Source organism: Amblyraja radiata, chromosome 12 (assembly GCF_010909765.2).
Source record: "Amblyraja radiata isolate CabotCenter1 chromosome 12, sAmbRad1.1.pri, whole genome shotgun sequence".
Lineage (NCBI taxonomy): Eukaryota > Metazoa > Chordata > Chondrichthyes > Rajiformes > Rajidae > Amblyraja > Amblyraja radiata.
This window is the reverse complement of record NC_045967.1, coordinates 10,919,353-10,931,859: the sequence shown is the minus strand read 5'-3', so window position 1 is coordinate 10,931,859 and position 12,507 is coordinate 10,919,353. Positions and strand designations below refer to the sequence as shown.

General features: G+C 46.7%; 1 protein-coding gene across 4 annotated transcripts in view; it reads right to left on the bottom strand.

Annotated features, from left to right (window-relative positions):
- Nucleotides 1–301: 301 nt before the first annotated feature.
- The window catches only part of septin6 (septin 6), a 66,190-nt gene continuing 53,984 nt past the window's right edge, over nucleotides 302–12,507 (bottom strand). Inside the window, exons 7-11 of one of the 4 annotated variants that reach the window (XM_033030229.1) lie at nucleotides 10,551–10,719; nucleotides 8,339–8,471; nucleotides 6,385–6,575; nucleotides 5,171–5,213; nucleotides 1,815–2,918 (exon numbers count right to left, since the gene is read on the bottom strand). In XM_033030229.1, coding sequence (XP_032886120.1) covers nucleotides 5,210–5,213; nucleotides 6,385–6,575; nucleotides 8,339–8,471; nucleotides 10,551–10,719 — 497 coding nt within the window. In that variant the 3' untranslated portion in view covers nucleotides 1,815–2,918; nucleotides 5,171–5,209. Of the gene's footprint in view, nucleotides 886–1,098; nucleotides 1,756–1,814; nucleotides 2,919–5,170; nucleotides 5,214–6,384; nucleotides 6,576–8,338; nucleotides 8,472–10,550; nucleotides 10,720–12,507 lie in introns of those variants that run through there. The other 3 variants (XM_033030228.1, XM_033030226.1, XM_033030227.1) reach the window with 3 other exon arrangements.

Below are 12,507 nucleotides of genomic sequence, written 5' to 3'. Positions count from 1 at the left end.
TCAGGTCAGGACTCATCTTCAATCTGAGGAGGAGACCCGACCCGAAACGTCACCCAGCCATGTTCTCCCGAGATGCTGCCCGACTGCTGAGTTACTCCACACTCTGTGTCTTCTCCACCGCAAACAAGGAACTGAATAAGGTGTCTTCTGGAACAATGTGGCCGAGTGTCACATCATATGCTACAATTATTTACAGCACTGTTAGTGTGGACTTCCCCCCCCACTGACCTTGCACCTGTTTAGTATAAAAGTTTACACTTTTCCCAATTTATGATTATATTTTCCTGACCAAGGCCGCAATACTATTGGGCATTACCCATCCCTTTGAGCCATGCTTCAGGGTGTTGGCACATCTAGAAGCTACCGGCCATACTCGATTAGCTCACCCTGACCCACGCCAGACACTCACCCACCCACATGTGGAAGATCTCTCAGAGTGAAACGTGTTTTTTTTTAATTTAAAAAGGAAGGGAGCCCCAAACGAGATGAAAGGTAAAATTCAGCTCCAGTACATCAAACTGATAGGGCAAGTTATATCCAGGATGGGAAGTGGTATACAGGTATGCAACACATTGGGGAAATGTGAGCCCACTTAACACAGAAGCTTCAAAAATATTGCAACGTTGCAGTCTTAATCCATAAACAAGCAAATTTCAGAAAACAGAACATTTCACGGCCAGCGGCCCAACTGAGAAGACCGCCTGCAGAAACAAAATGGCCTCGTGAGACGAGTCCAACCACATCCCACAAAGGCTGACCATTTGCCCTTTTGGGAAAGTACAGAGTTTAGCTTCACAGTTAAAGAGCAGCACGGGAGTCCCCTAACTCTTCTCTGGGTGACAGTCTCCTCCTCCACAGAGCAGGCCGAGCAGATATTAAAAGAAGCTACAGAGAGAAAAACACAAATGAGATAGATCAACAACACAGCAAGGTATTTCAGACATGTGCAGAGAAAAGGACACCAAACAGAAACCAAGAGAGATAAATGAGAGGCTGGGGAAGGGAGGACTTAGGGGCTCTGGAAGATAAAAGCATGCAAGGCGCGGTTCACCACTGAGGCTCCCCCAACTGCTGCTCAAATAAATAAAGACACCGTGATTGAGGTGCAACAGCTTTTAATAGCTTAACATGTCGTAAACATCCAGAACAATCTGTGAAGTGGAGCACAAAAATAAAACCTTACGAGAGAAAAATTACAGGCATTCGCGCAAACCGTACACAAATGGTCAAAGCGAAATGCGGAAATAAGTTGTTCTGTCGAGTCTCTAAACATCCGGATCCTAACTGACTCAAATAGCTGGGGAGACGTAATACAAATGTCTCACACTTAAAAATACTTTGGCAAGTCTTGGTTTGCAAAACTCAAACTCCTTCAACCTCTCCACATTTGCAAAATAAATAGTGCAATTTATTCCTTCATAAACACTCAAGTACGATGTACTTAATGGTTGGCACATGGACCTCAAAACATGCAGGGGGGTTTTTGGTGTACAATGCTACTGATAAATTAACACTTGTTTTTGTTTAAAGCCTCTTACTTTGAGCAATACAATCAATACAAGCTTTTCTGATTATGAAAAGACAAGCTGGCATTTCTGGCTTTGGATTCGAATGCCTAGGCCTCAGGCACTGTGCTGATATCTGAAGCTGCCCAGTCTAATATTGATCACAGCTTAATAAGAATAAAGCAAAAGGCAAAAACATTTTCCATTATCACTGAGGATCTCTAATTATTCAGTGCAGAGCCAAGGGTTACTGTAAGGAAAGAGTGCACAAAATATAGACAAAAATGAATTGCCAGCCAGAGAAATTCATACAATTCAATTCACATTTATTTGCATTTTAGGACCTACTTAGACCTAAACAGTTACGATGCGCAGCATTTGCCTGCCTTCCATAACATGATAAGAGGTATAAAAAAGTCATCTTATTTTAAAAAAAAACAAGCACACATCCAGACACACAGAAATGCCCTTGGGTGAATCCATCCAGTGCTTATTTAAACAAAGAAAAATCTCTGAACTTTAAATAGAATTGGGCTAAATAAACCTTACACATTAGGTTCCATTCACTGCCACAGACACGGCCAGGAATCTGGTACAAAATAGTTGCAGTACAAATTTGTAAAAAACTGAAAGTTATGAAAAGTAAAAATCTGGTGTAAAAAAAAACTAGGGAACATTTTATCAAAAATATTCCTTGGTCCCATTCATTGGTAATAAGCTAGTAATCCCTGTCAGCTTCCACTCATTGCACCATTTCAGCTAATCCACTCTCCTTAGTAAGTCCATTTGAACCAAACTCGTTGTTTTGCCCAGTATTGTACTTTACATCTTGGCGGCCAACATGGACATGCCTTCTGTAACATGCTGAACACTCGAGTACCATGGATGTCAACTTATAAAAAGCAAATAAAAAACGAGCAAAAGGTTTGTTAAGTCTTATCAACACAGGGCTCAGTAATCTGAAACCGTAGCAGCAAATAGGCAGCACAAAAGGGGGTGGCGCGGAAAAGACCGTGACGATGACAATTCATGCAAACGCTTCCTGAGTTCTCTAATTCACACACGGACCCCCAAAAGGAATCGTGTTGGGATTACCGAGTTGTAACAGTCTCCGAGGCTCACGGGCAGCTTGATTAGCACCATGCAAGTATTGAAGTGGTAAATTGTGAGTCCTTATGTCAGTTCCATATTATTTATTGCTGGATTCCGTCATTCAGCATAGCCATAGTATCAAGCTCAAACACGCATGTTCACATAGACGGGGGTGGGTCGAGATGATGGTGGGGAGAGGGGGGGGGGGGGGGTGGGATGGGGAGGGAGAGAGTGGGACCAAGCACGGCAATGTAATTGGGAACAAAAAAAGGGGAGTTCATTCCCGACTTGCTGCGGAAAGGATTCTACAGGAAGCCTGAACTGAAAATGAAAGAAAAGCAGGATTAATTTTTCATGAGTTACTTTAAATGAAATGTTTCAGCCAAGTACGGTTCACAATGTAAATAATGAATGAGCAACAGTTTCAGGTTAAATATGAAAATGGTTCACATAACTCAAAAACACACACACAAAGCAAACACACTAACAGACACAGCAGTGGAATGGGCCCTCATCTGATCAATTGGCTTGGATCAGCACCAATAATCAAACCTGGTACGTGGGGATGCAATGGGTCTTCTCTCTGCCAGAGTCAGTAGGTGAATGGTCCTGTCAACCAATATAGGCCTTTAATACCATGTAGACCACCATTTCAGTGCCATGCCGAGGGATGTTGTACACATCTGCTGACGCTTTTTCCAAATCAGTGCCTGGACGGCTAATGTAGCTCACTGGCTCCAAAGCATGGTGAATGGTGCTACACGTGAATGGTGCCATATCATCACAGACGCAAGAGACCAACTATGCTAGAATATGGAGGAATATGGAGGAGCTCAACGGGTCATGTAGCATAGATGGAATGGACAGACAAGGTTTCAGGTCGGGGACCCTTCTTCAGATTCCCAATTTGAAATGTTTGCCCATTTTCCAGTTTTCCAGGGGTTTGGGAGACAGGTGAGGGGAGGGGGGGGGGGGGGGGGGGTAGGTAGATTGTTGGACAAAGGCCAGAGATGAAAAGACTGAAGGTGTGAGAGAAAAGTATTGAAGAGTTGTGAATTGTGAAGCTAGAGGAAGGAATGTAGGTGGAAGGGGAGAAATAGATTGAGTCTAGGTGAGGTGGGGGAGTAGTTAGGAGGAGGAAGGGAGAAGGGGAGGCTTTTGTAGAGATCTAAAATCGGGGATTTCAATGTACATACAGTTGGGTTAAAAGGTACTCAAGTGGAATACGAGGTCCTGTTCCCCCAGTCCGAGTGTGGCCAGATGTAGTTGGATCTGGCATCAAAAGCATTGGCAGGAAAATGGAGACACGGCATTGGAATCTGGGACCGGTCCTAAGGACAGTGGAACTGCAAGAAATTGGTTCTGCATGTATATACATTATACATGCAGATGTTATAAAGCTCATTATAAAGCTGCCGTATCTATGGGGCGCGGAGGACCCTTAATGCTGTTGCACACAGGAAGCACTGCAGACGCTGGAATCTTGAGCTAAACGCGAAGTGCTGAAGGAACTCAGCAAGCGAGGCAGAATCTGTGGAGGGAATTGCACGGGCAACATTTCAGATTGGGGCCTTTCTTCAGGCTGACTGTTGGAATCGGCAGTGCGAACATACCTGGAATGGGCACTAACTCCAGCCCTACGCACAGGCAGGAGGTCACATACTTGGGAGCTTCACTCTTCCTACTGCCATACTAGACGATGCTTGGTATATGGAAGACAAGTTATTCCTCGTCCTTTGTAACTCGACCGAATTCTCAGCATCGGCTACTAATTCTGAACTCGAAGATGCCATTTGCCTTTGGGCTGGTCTCATGCATGGACCATTGTCCCTTCCACATTAATGACCGGGAGTTAACATTGTTAACGGATCAACCACACATCTGGTGACCTGGAAGGTGGACTCAAGTAACTCGGCACTGATTTTATGCCCCATTGTCAGAACTGCTAAACAAACAAGGAGCTATAAAAAAAATCCTCAGATAGTTCTTCCTATCAAATACAATCCCTGGGGGCGAGGGTAGGGTGGGATGGGATGTGGAAGACTTATTTTTAAAAGTGTGAAATATTTAATACTCAATATACCCCAAAATATCTTAGTTGCACTATGTAATGAGGCTTATTATACAACTATCTTAAAAGGCTACAAATTGATTGCAAGATACAGCATGGAACGAGGTCTTTCGGCCCATTGAGTCCATGCAAACCACTGATCGCCCTAGTTCACACTAGTTTCACATCCACTCCCTACACACTAGTGCCAATTTACAGAGGGCCAATGAACCTACAAACCCGCACGTCTTTGGGATGTGGGAGGAAACCGGAGCACCCGGAGGAAAACCGACACAGCCACGGGTAGAACGTGCAAACTCCACACTGACAGCACCCGAGGTCAGGCTCAATCTGGCGCTGTGAGGCAGCAGCTCTGCACACAGTGATACACTGTAGAAAGGTCAAGGAGTGCAAGGCACACTTAAGCAATAACTCACACCAACCATTGAACACGGAGGAGAAGACAGAATTGAGATCATTAATTCCACTGCTGTGATGGGAGGTTAGCAATCGATCCGCTTACCAGAAATGATGGGTCTTATGCAGCATGCAGTGAACAGCGTTAACTGTAAAATATTATACATGCAAAAAGCTAATGTCGATGAACAGTAACACAAATGTAAACACACAACACTAGCTCCCTTTCACAAAAACCTTCCCTGCTCTAAAACACACTGCACTTTTATATTTAGAGACCATCGAGTCTGATGTGCTTTATTGTCTTATGTCCCGAGCCCGAACAATGTAATTCTTTCATGTCCTTCTCGCTACACCCACTAATCACACACATGGTATATAATCTGAAGGATGACAATGACTGCCAAGACAAACCAAGGCTATATTTCAGCGACCTAACTGTGCATCATTAAAATGCCTTCACATTTATACAATTCCCTGTACCTTTGTACTTGTGCAAGCATTCTGCTATCAGCTCTCCTATGTGTATTTAGACTAAGAATTGGACAATTTCCTTTATTCCCTCATGCTGCTTTAAAAAATGATGGCTGAAACACCCTACACAACAGCGTAGGCTCTGAACCAAAACTGAAGGTGTGCAGCCAACAATCCAAGCCGCTGTACAACAGTGAATCCATTGATTCATTGATTCTCGGAAGACTAAGCCAGTGATTAACCGCGCAGAGGCTTCTCGATCCAGCATCCCAGGCACAGGGAGCAGCAGACCGGTAACATAGGCTGTCTGAAGCATGACAATGAGCTGAATGTCCCTGTGAATGTTGGCAGCTCTCCGTGTGAATCTGGCTGCTGCTGAAGTGATCTGAAGGGCATTTTGTGAATCCACCGTGGAGCCCATCCTCCCCGCTGCCTCCCACCACCATCTCCATAGCGGCTGGGATTCAACAAGAGCACAGTTTCAGCGACCCGCCACTGGACTGGCTGCAGGTCGCACGGTCCCATTTTAGGATTGCCAATGACGAGTGGCAGCTGTGGCCAAATGATCCTCCCGTCTGTGAGCTGCGCCAATGTAACGGCACGCTGCTGCGCCCACAGTTAGACGCTTGGCTGTGCGTTTCATACGCAGTTCTGGGGAGTTACATCCGCCGTCAGACAGAGTAACGTGAGGGGTGCCAAAACCACACAAAAACATGGTGCAATTTGTGCGGGGAGCGGAACTACAAGGGAGCATCCCATTCTGGAATGTCATCCCATCACAGATTTTTAAAAGTTATGATCGGACTCTGGGAATTAATAAGAGAGAGATAGAGAGAGACCACTTACTTTTTCCGCTCTTTCTCCCGCTTGAGCGTCTGCTGGCTTCCCGACTGCTGGGCCTGCGACTGCAGCAATTCAGCCGCAGTCTTTCTCTGTTTAAAGGCGTTCATCTCATCATCTAGGCTCTTCTTTTTATCCTCTAGTTTCTTCTTTTCATCCTGGTGAAGTTTCTTTAAACGATCAAACTTATCATGTAACTAGGAGGAGGGAGACATCAGAACACGGTTAGTAAGTAACTAGCCTGGCTGCAAAACACAGCGACATCCTGAAAGCAGCAAACTGAACCAAACGTAGACACTTGTGCCCGCTCTGCCCCGCCAGGACCTGCTGGATCTCCCGGTTGCCAACCATTTTAACTCCCCTTCCCATTCCCGTGCCAATCTTTCTGCCCTGGGCCTCCTCCATTGCCTGAGTGAGGCCGCTTGCAAACTGGGTGAACAAGGGGGCCAGGGTGGTGCAGCGGTAGAGTTGCTGCCTCACAGCGCCAGACACCCCAAGTTCGATCCCGACTACGGGTGCTGTCTGTACGGAGTTTGTGCGTGACTGCAAGGGGTTTACTCCGGGTGCTCCGGTTTTCTCCCACATTACAAAGATGTGCAGGTTTGTAGGGTTTGGGCCTGAAACGTTGCCCATTTACTTCGCTCCATAGATGCTGCTGCACCCGCTCAGTTTCTTCAGCATTTTTGTGTACCTTCGATTTTCCAGCATCTGCAGTTCCTTCTTAAACAGGTTTGTAGGTTAATTGGCTTCTGTAAATTGTCCCCAGTGTGTAGGATAGAACTAGTGTACGGGTGATCGCTAGTCAGCATGCACCTGGTGGGCTAAAGGGCCTGTTTCCACACTGTATCTCCAAACTAAGCTAAACACTTCATATTCCACTGGGGTGGATAACAGTATGTACAGTTGAGGATACAAGGAACTGCAGAAGCCAGTTTACAAAAAAATAAATAAAGTGCTGGAGTAGCTCAGCAGGTCAGACGGCATTTCTGGAGAACATGGGTAGGTGAGGTTTCCTGTCGGGACCCTTCCGTCAGACTGCCTTCTCCTCAGCTACCTCCTCCTGCAACAGCAAGAGATGCAACACCTGTACCTGTACCTCCTCCCTCACCTCCATCCAGGGACCCCAACAGTCTTTACCGGTGAGACAGAGGTTCACGGCACTTCCCCACAACCTCCAACCTCTGGTGTTCCCGATGCGGCCTCCTGTATGTCGGTGAGACCTAGCGTAGACAGCAGCAATCATGTTGCCAAACTCCTGCATCTGATCAGCAAGACCAGCTGGATCGCCCGCTTGTTAACTATTTTAACCCCCTCTTCCCAATACTGAGCTTTTTGTCCTGGGCCTCCTTCGTTGCCAGTGAAGCCACACCTACATTGGAGGAACAGCAGCTCATATTTTACCACCAGTTTATGAAACTTGAATTCTCCAATTGTAGGTAACTAACCTATATACACCACCCCCATCTTCCTCCCTCTTAACCCTGTACCACATGGATGCACACCCATTACTCCCATTCCCCCCCACTCCCCCAACTCTTCTTCCACCTACATCCCTTCCTCTGGCTTCACATTCCACACCTCCTCCATCCTATCTTCCACTTTCTCTTTTCACTTCTGACCTTTGTCCAACCAATGACAACCCCCCCCACCCCCCTCCCCTGCGTCCACCCATCACTTGCCAGGCTTTGTCCCGACTACACCTCTCTTCCAGCTTGCTCCCCGCTATTACAATCAGTCTGAAGAAGGGTCCAGGGCCCAGACACGAAACGTCAAGTATCCATGTTCACCAGAGATGCTGCCTGACCCGCTGAGTTACTCCGGCACATTGTATCTTTTATTTTTGTAAACCAGCATCTGCAGTTCTTTGTGTGTCAACGGAACAACTCGCTGTAAATATAATGTCCCGCATGCCCGTGGTGTGTGTGGTTTCAGTTGAAGGGGCACAAGGCAGCAACGTTACCTCTTTCTCTGCCTCCTTCAGCTCAGACTCCTTCTCCTTTACCCTTGTGACAAACATCTGCCTCATCTCCTCCTCCTTTTTCTGCAGCTCCCCCAGAAACTCGTTCCTCTTTGCTTCGTACGTCTCCTGTAAACTGCAAAAAGGGAGTTAGCACTTGCCACAGGCTCGGCTTTTCAATCAACATCCAACATTTTAACGCCTAACTGCAAACAAAAAGCCCAGGTAGAAAACAGCAGAGATTAATACAAAAAGATCAAACACAAGAGGGCGGTACTGTGGAGCTACAGTAGAGTTGCTGCCTCGCAGCTACAGGGTTAGATACCGACTGCAGGTGCTGTCTGTACGGAGTTTGCACGTTCTCCCCATGACCACGTGCTCCGGTTTCCTCCACACTCCAAAGACGTACAGGATTGTATGTTACTTGGCTACAGATTATAAATTGCCCCTAGTGTGTAGGATAGTGCTAGTGTATGTGGATCGCTGGTCGGCATGGAGGCAGTGGGCCGAAGGGCCTGTTTGTCTAAAGTCCACATTTATACAGCTTCCATGTGCAGCCTACTAGTCTGTACTTTCCACTACATCCTGCCAAAACAGAATAAACCTCCTCCTTCAATTAGCCCATTTAGATGTATTTAACATTAGCACACGTTTCCAACAATAAATTCCATTTATTTATTTCCTCCACATTATATTATCCAGGACTCTTTTTTCCCCACCTTAAAATCCACTCAGTTACTCATCGCCTAATAACTTCCGGTCCGACATAAGTTTCTTTCCTCATCGTAGCTTTTGCCTGATCCACCCCCAGTGTCCTCCAGAAAATCTTTGCTTAAGACCACGTCCTTGCAGAATTCCGCTTTTGCACAAGAAACTAAATGCATTGCATTAACATTTCCACCAGCCATGCATTTAACCTCTAATTTCCCCCCTGGCAGAACTGCAATGGTGCTAAAACCATTTGAAGGGGAAGTTTTGCGCAATTTTATTGAAATAAGACCTAACGTGGAACAGTGGCAATGCTGACAAACAGCAACTCTACGCACACTTAGTTGAGTTTAGTTCATTGCCACGTGCACTGAGGTGCAGACAAAAGCTTTTGTTGTGTGCTAACCAGTCAGTGGAAACAGATTACCATCGATCCGTCCACAGTGTACAGATATGTGATACGGGGAATAATGTTTAGCGCAAGTCCAGTAAAGTCTGACTAACGATAGTCCAAGGGTTTCCAATGCTGCCTGATAATAGCTGGGAAGAAACTGTCCCTGAATCTGGAGGTGTGCGTTTTCACATTTCTGTACCTCTGGCCTGATGGGGGAGGGGAGAAGAGGGAGTGCAACTCGTCCTTGATTATGCTCATGGCCACTGTACCTCGGTACATGTGACAACTGAACTTGTTATGATCAAGTTGGCGAAAACGTTCTGGGCATGGTTAAATCGAGAGTTGTGAAATTCTGCAGCATACAGAGGGGTGCGGGGGGGAGGGGGGGGATATCAAGGTGTGTTTTTAGGAGTTTAGTTTAGAGATACAGCGCGGAAACAGGCCCTTTTGCCCACCGAGTCCGCATCGACCAGCGATCCCCGTACACTAACACTATCCTACACACACTAGGGACAATTTACATTTATGCCAAGCCAATTAACCTACAAACCTGTACGTCTTTGGAGTGTGGGAGGAAATCGGAAATCCCAAAGAAAACCCACGCGGTCACAGGGTGAACGTACAGACAGCACCCGTAGTCGGGATCAAACTTAAAAGCCCTGTCCCACGGTACGAGTTCATTCCAAGAGCTCTCTCGAGTTTAAAAAAAAATCAAACTCGTGGTAAGCACAGAGAATGAACGTAGCGGGTACGTCGGAGCTCGGGGACGTCTCTTAGCGGCTCCTAACTCTAACGGCAGGTACTCGGGAAGACTCGCTAACGGCAGGTAAGCACGGGAAGACGGGTGAAGATTTTTCAACATGTTGAAAAATGTCCACGAGAGCCCCGAGTACCGACGAGTGGCCATTACCGTAAATCTCCGAGTTCGAATCAGGGCAAACTCAGGAGAGCTCTTGGAATGAACTCGTACTGTGGGAAAGGGCTTTCAGGTCTCTGGCGCTGTAAGGCAGGAGCTCTACCGCTGTGCCACTGTGCCGAGTTGGATGAATTTTAAAAAGCTGTTCCGTTGGTGTGGACAGCCCTGGGGAAAGTGCAGTCTCTCGAGCGCGTTACCTGAAGGGCTTGTTGTCGGGGTCGGTGTCCTTGAATCCCATCTCTTCCAGCTTGCAGCGCCGGTACAGCTCGTAGTGACGGGCGTGGGTCTGCTCCCGCAGGTCCTCCATGTTGACCCGGATCAGCATCTCCCGCAGTTTGACAAAGTCACAATGGCTCTCATTCTCCACTGCACGACCATCATGCGATTCAGGGAGTTCACAAAGGAAATCAAAAGAGTTAACTCTTAAACACATCTTCTCATGGAACAGTATAATGGTGCAAATTAGTTAGAAGTAGAATGTAGAAACAAGGAACTGCAGATGCTGGTTTACAAAAATAAAACACAAAGGGCTGCTCGAGTATAGAAGTTGGGAGGTCATGTTGCAGTTACATAAGATGTTGACCAGGCCACATTTAGAGTATTGTGTTCAGTTCTGAACACCATGTTATAGAGAAGTTGTTGTCAAGCTGGAAAGGGTGCAGAGATGATTTACGGGGATGTTGCCTGAATTCGAGGGCACGAGTTACAGGGAGAGGTTGAACGGCTAGGACTTTATTCCTTGGAGCGCAGGAGGATGATCTTATAGAGGTGTACAAAACCATGAGAGGAATAGATCGGGTAGACACACAGTGTCTCTTGCCCAGAGTAGGGGAATTGAAAACCAAAGGACATAGGTTTAAGGGGAAAAGATTTAATAGGAATCTGAGGGGTAACTTTTTCACACAAAGGGTGGTGGGTGCATGGAACGAGCTGCCAGAGGAAGTAGTTGAGGCAGGTACTGGTGCAAAGTTTAAGAAACAGTTAGTACATACATAGGACAGGTTTAGAGGGATACGAGCCAAACAAGGGCAGGTGGGGAATGTTTGTCATGTCGGGGTGTCTGAGAATAGGCTGCTCTTCGAAACCCACGGAAATCTGACCTATTGGCAGCTTTTCTCCTGACAATAAAGCTCTTCCATTATCTGTGGCATCTGCAGAATGAAGAGGAGTCTCTGCTCAAAATGTCACCTATCCATGTAGAAAACAAGGAAGTGCAGATGCTGGTTTGCAAATAAATAAAGAGACAAAGTGCGGGAGCAGGTGACGTTTTGAGTCAGGACCCTTCTTCCTGAAACGTCGCCTATCCATGCTCGCCAGAGATGCTGCCTGATCTGCTGAGTTACTCCAGCACTTTGTGTCTTTTCTTGTGCATATAAGTTCATGTGAGCATATATTTGTGCATCATAGTTAGCTCTCTGCAGTGAGGAGTGGGTGCAGCTGCAATGCATTATATGCGAAGATGCCCCTCTGCGTTGGTGCTCAATTGTAGTCGCGTGTCGGGGGGAACGCAGCCAGACGGCTGGGAAGGCAGAGATACAGGACTAGTGGGGGAACCAAAGTGAAAGCAGCTTAGGGGGAAACAGTGACTGATGCATAGGGAGTAAAAGTGTGGAATTGATGACACACTTATGGCGGGGCAAGTCTGATGGGGATTTTGCCCGAATCACACCTGGAGTAGTGCCACCTCCTGGTGCTATGCAACTGTACTTTATTGTCACATGTACCAGCGTACAATGAAATTCTTCTGCATTTAGTTTGGTAACAATCTCACTATACATTGGGCACAATCAGAGTTGAATGCAAGAGTGTAAGCTAGTGCGTTCTGTAGGCATGTGCCGAATATATTGGAAATTGGCCACAATTCAGCACAGTGTCTGTCGCAGCTGGTGGCGCTGCTGCCTCACAGCACTCCCGGTTCGATCCTGGCCTCGGATGCCGTCTGTGTGGAGTTTGCACGCTCTCCCTGTGACCGCGTGGGATTTCTCCGGGTGCTCCGGTTTCCTCCCATATCCCAAAGAGGTGGGGGTTTTATATGTTAAGTGGCCTCTAATATTGTAGGGAGTAAATGTGTAGATAAGAAAGTGGGATAACAGAACTAATGCGACTGATGGTCGGCCTGGACTAGGTGGGCCGAAAGGCCTGTTTCCACACTGG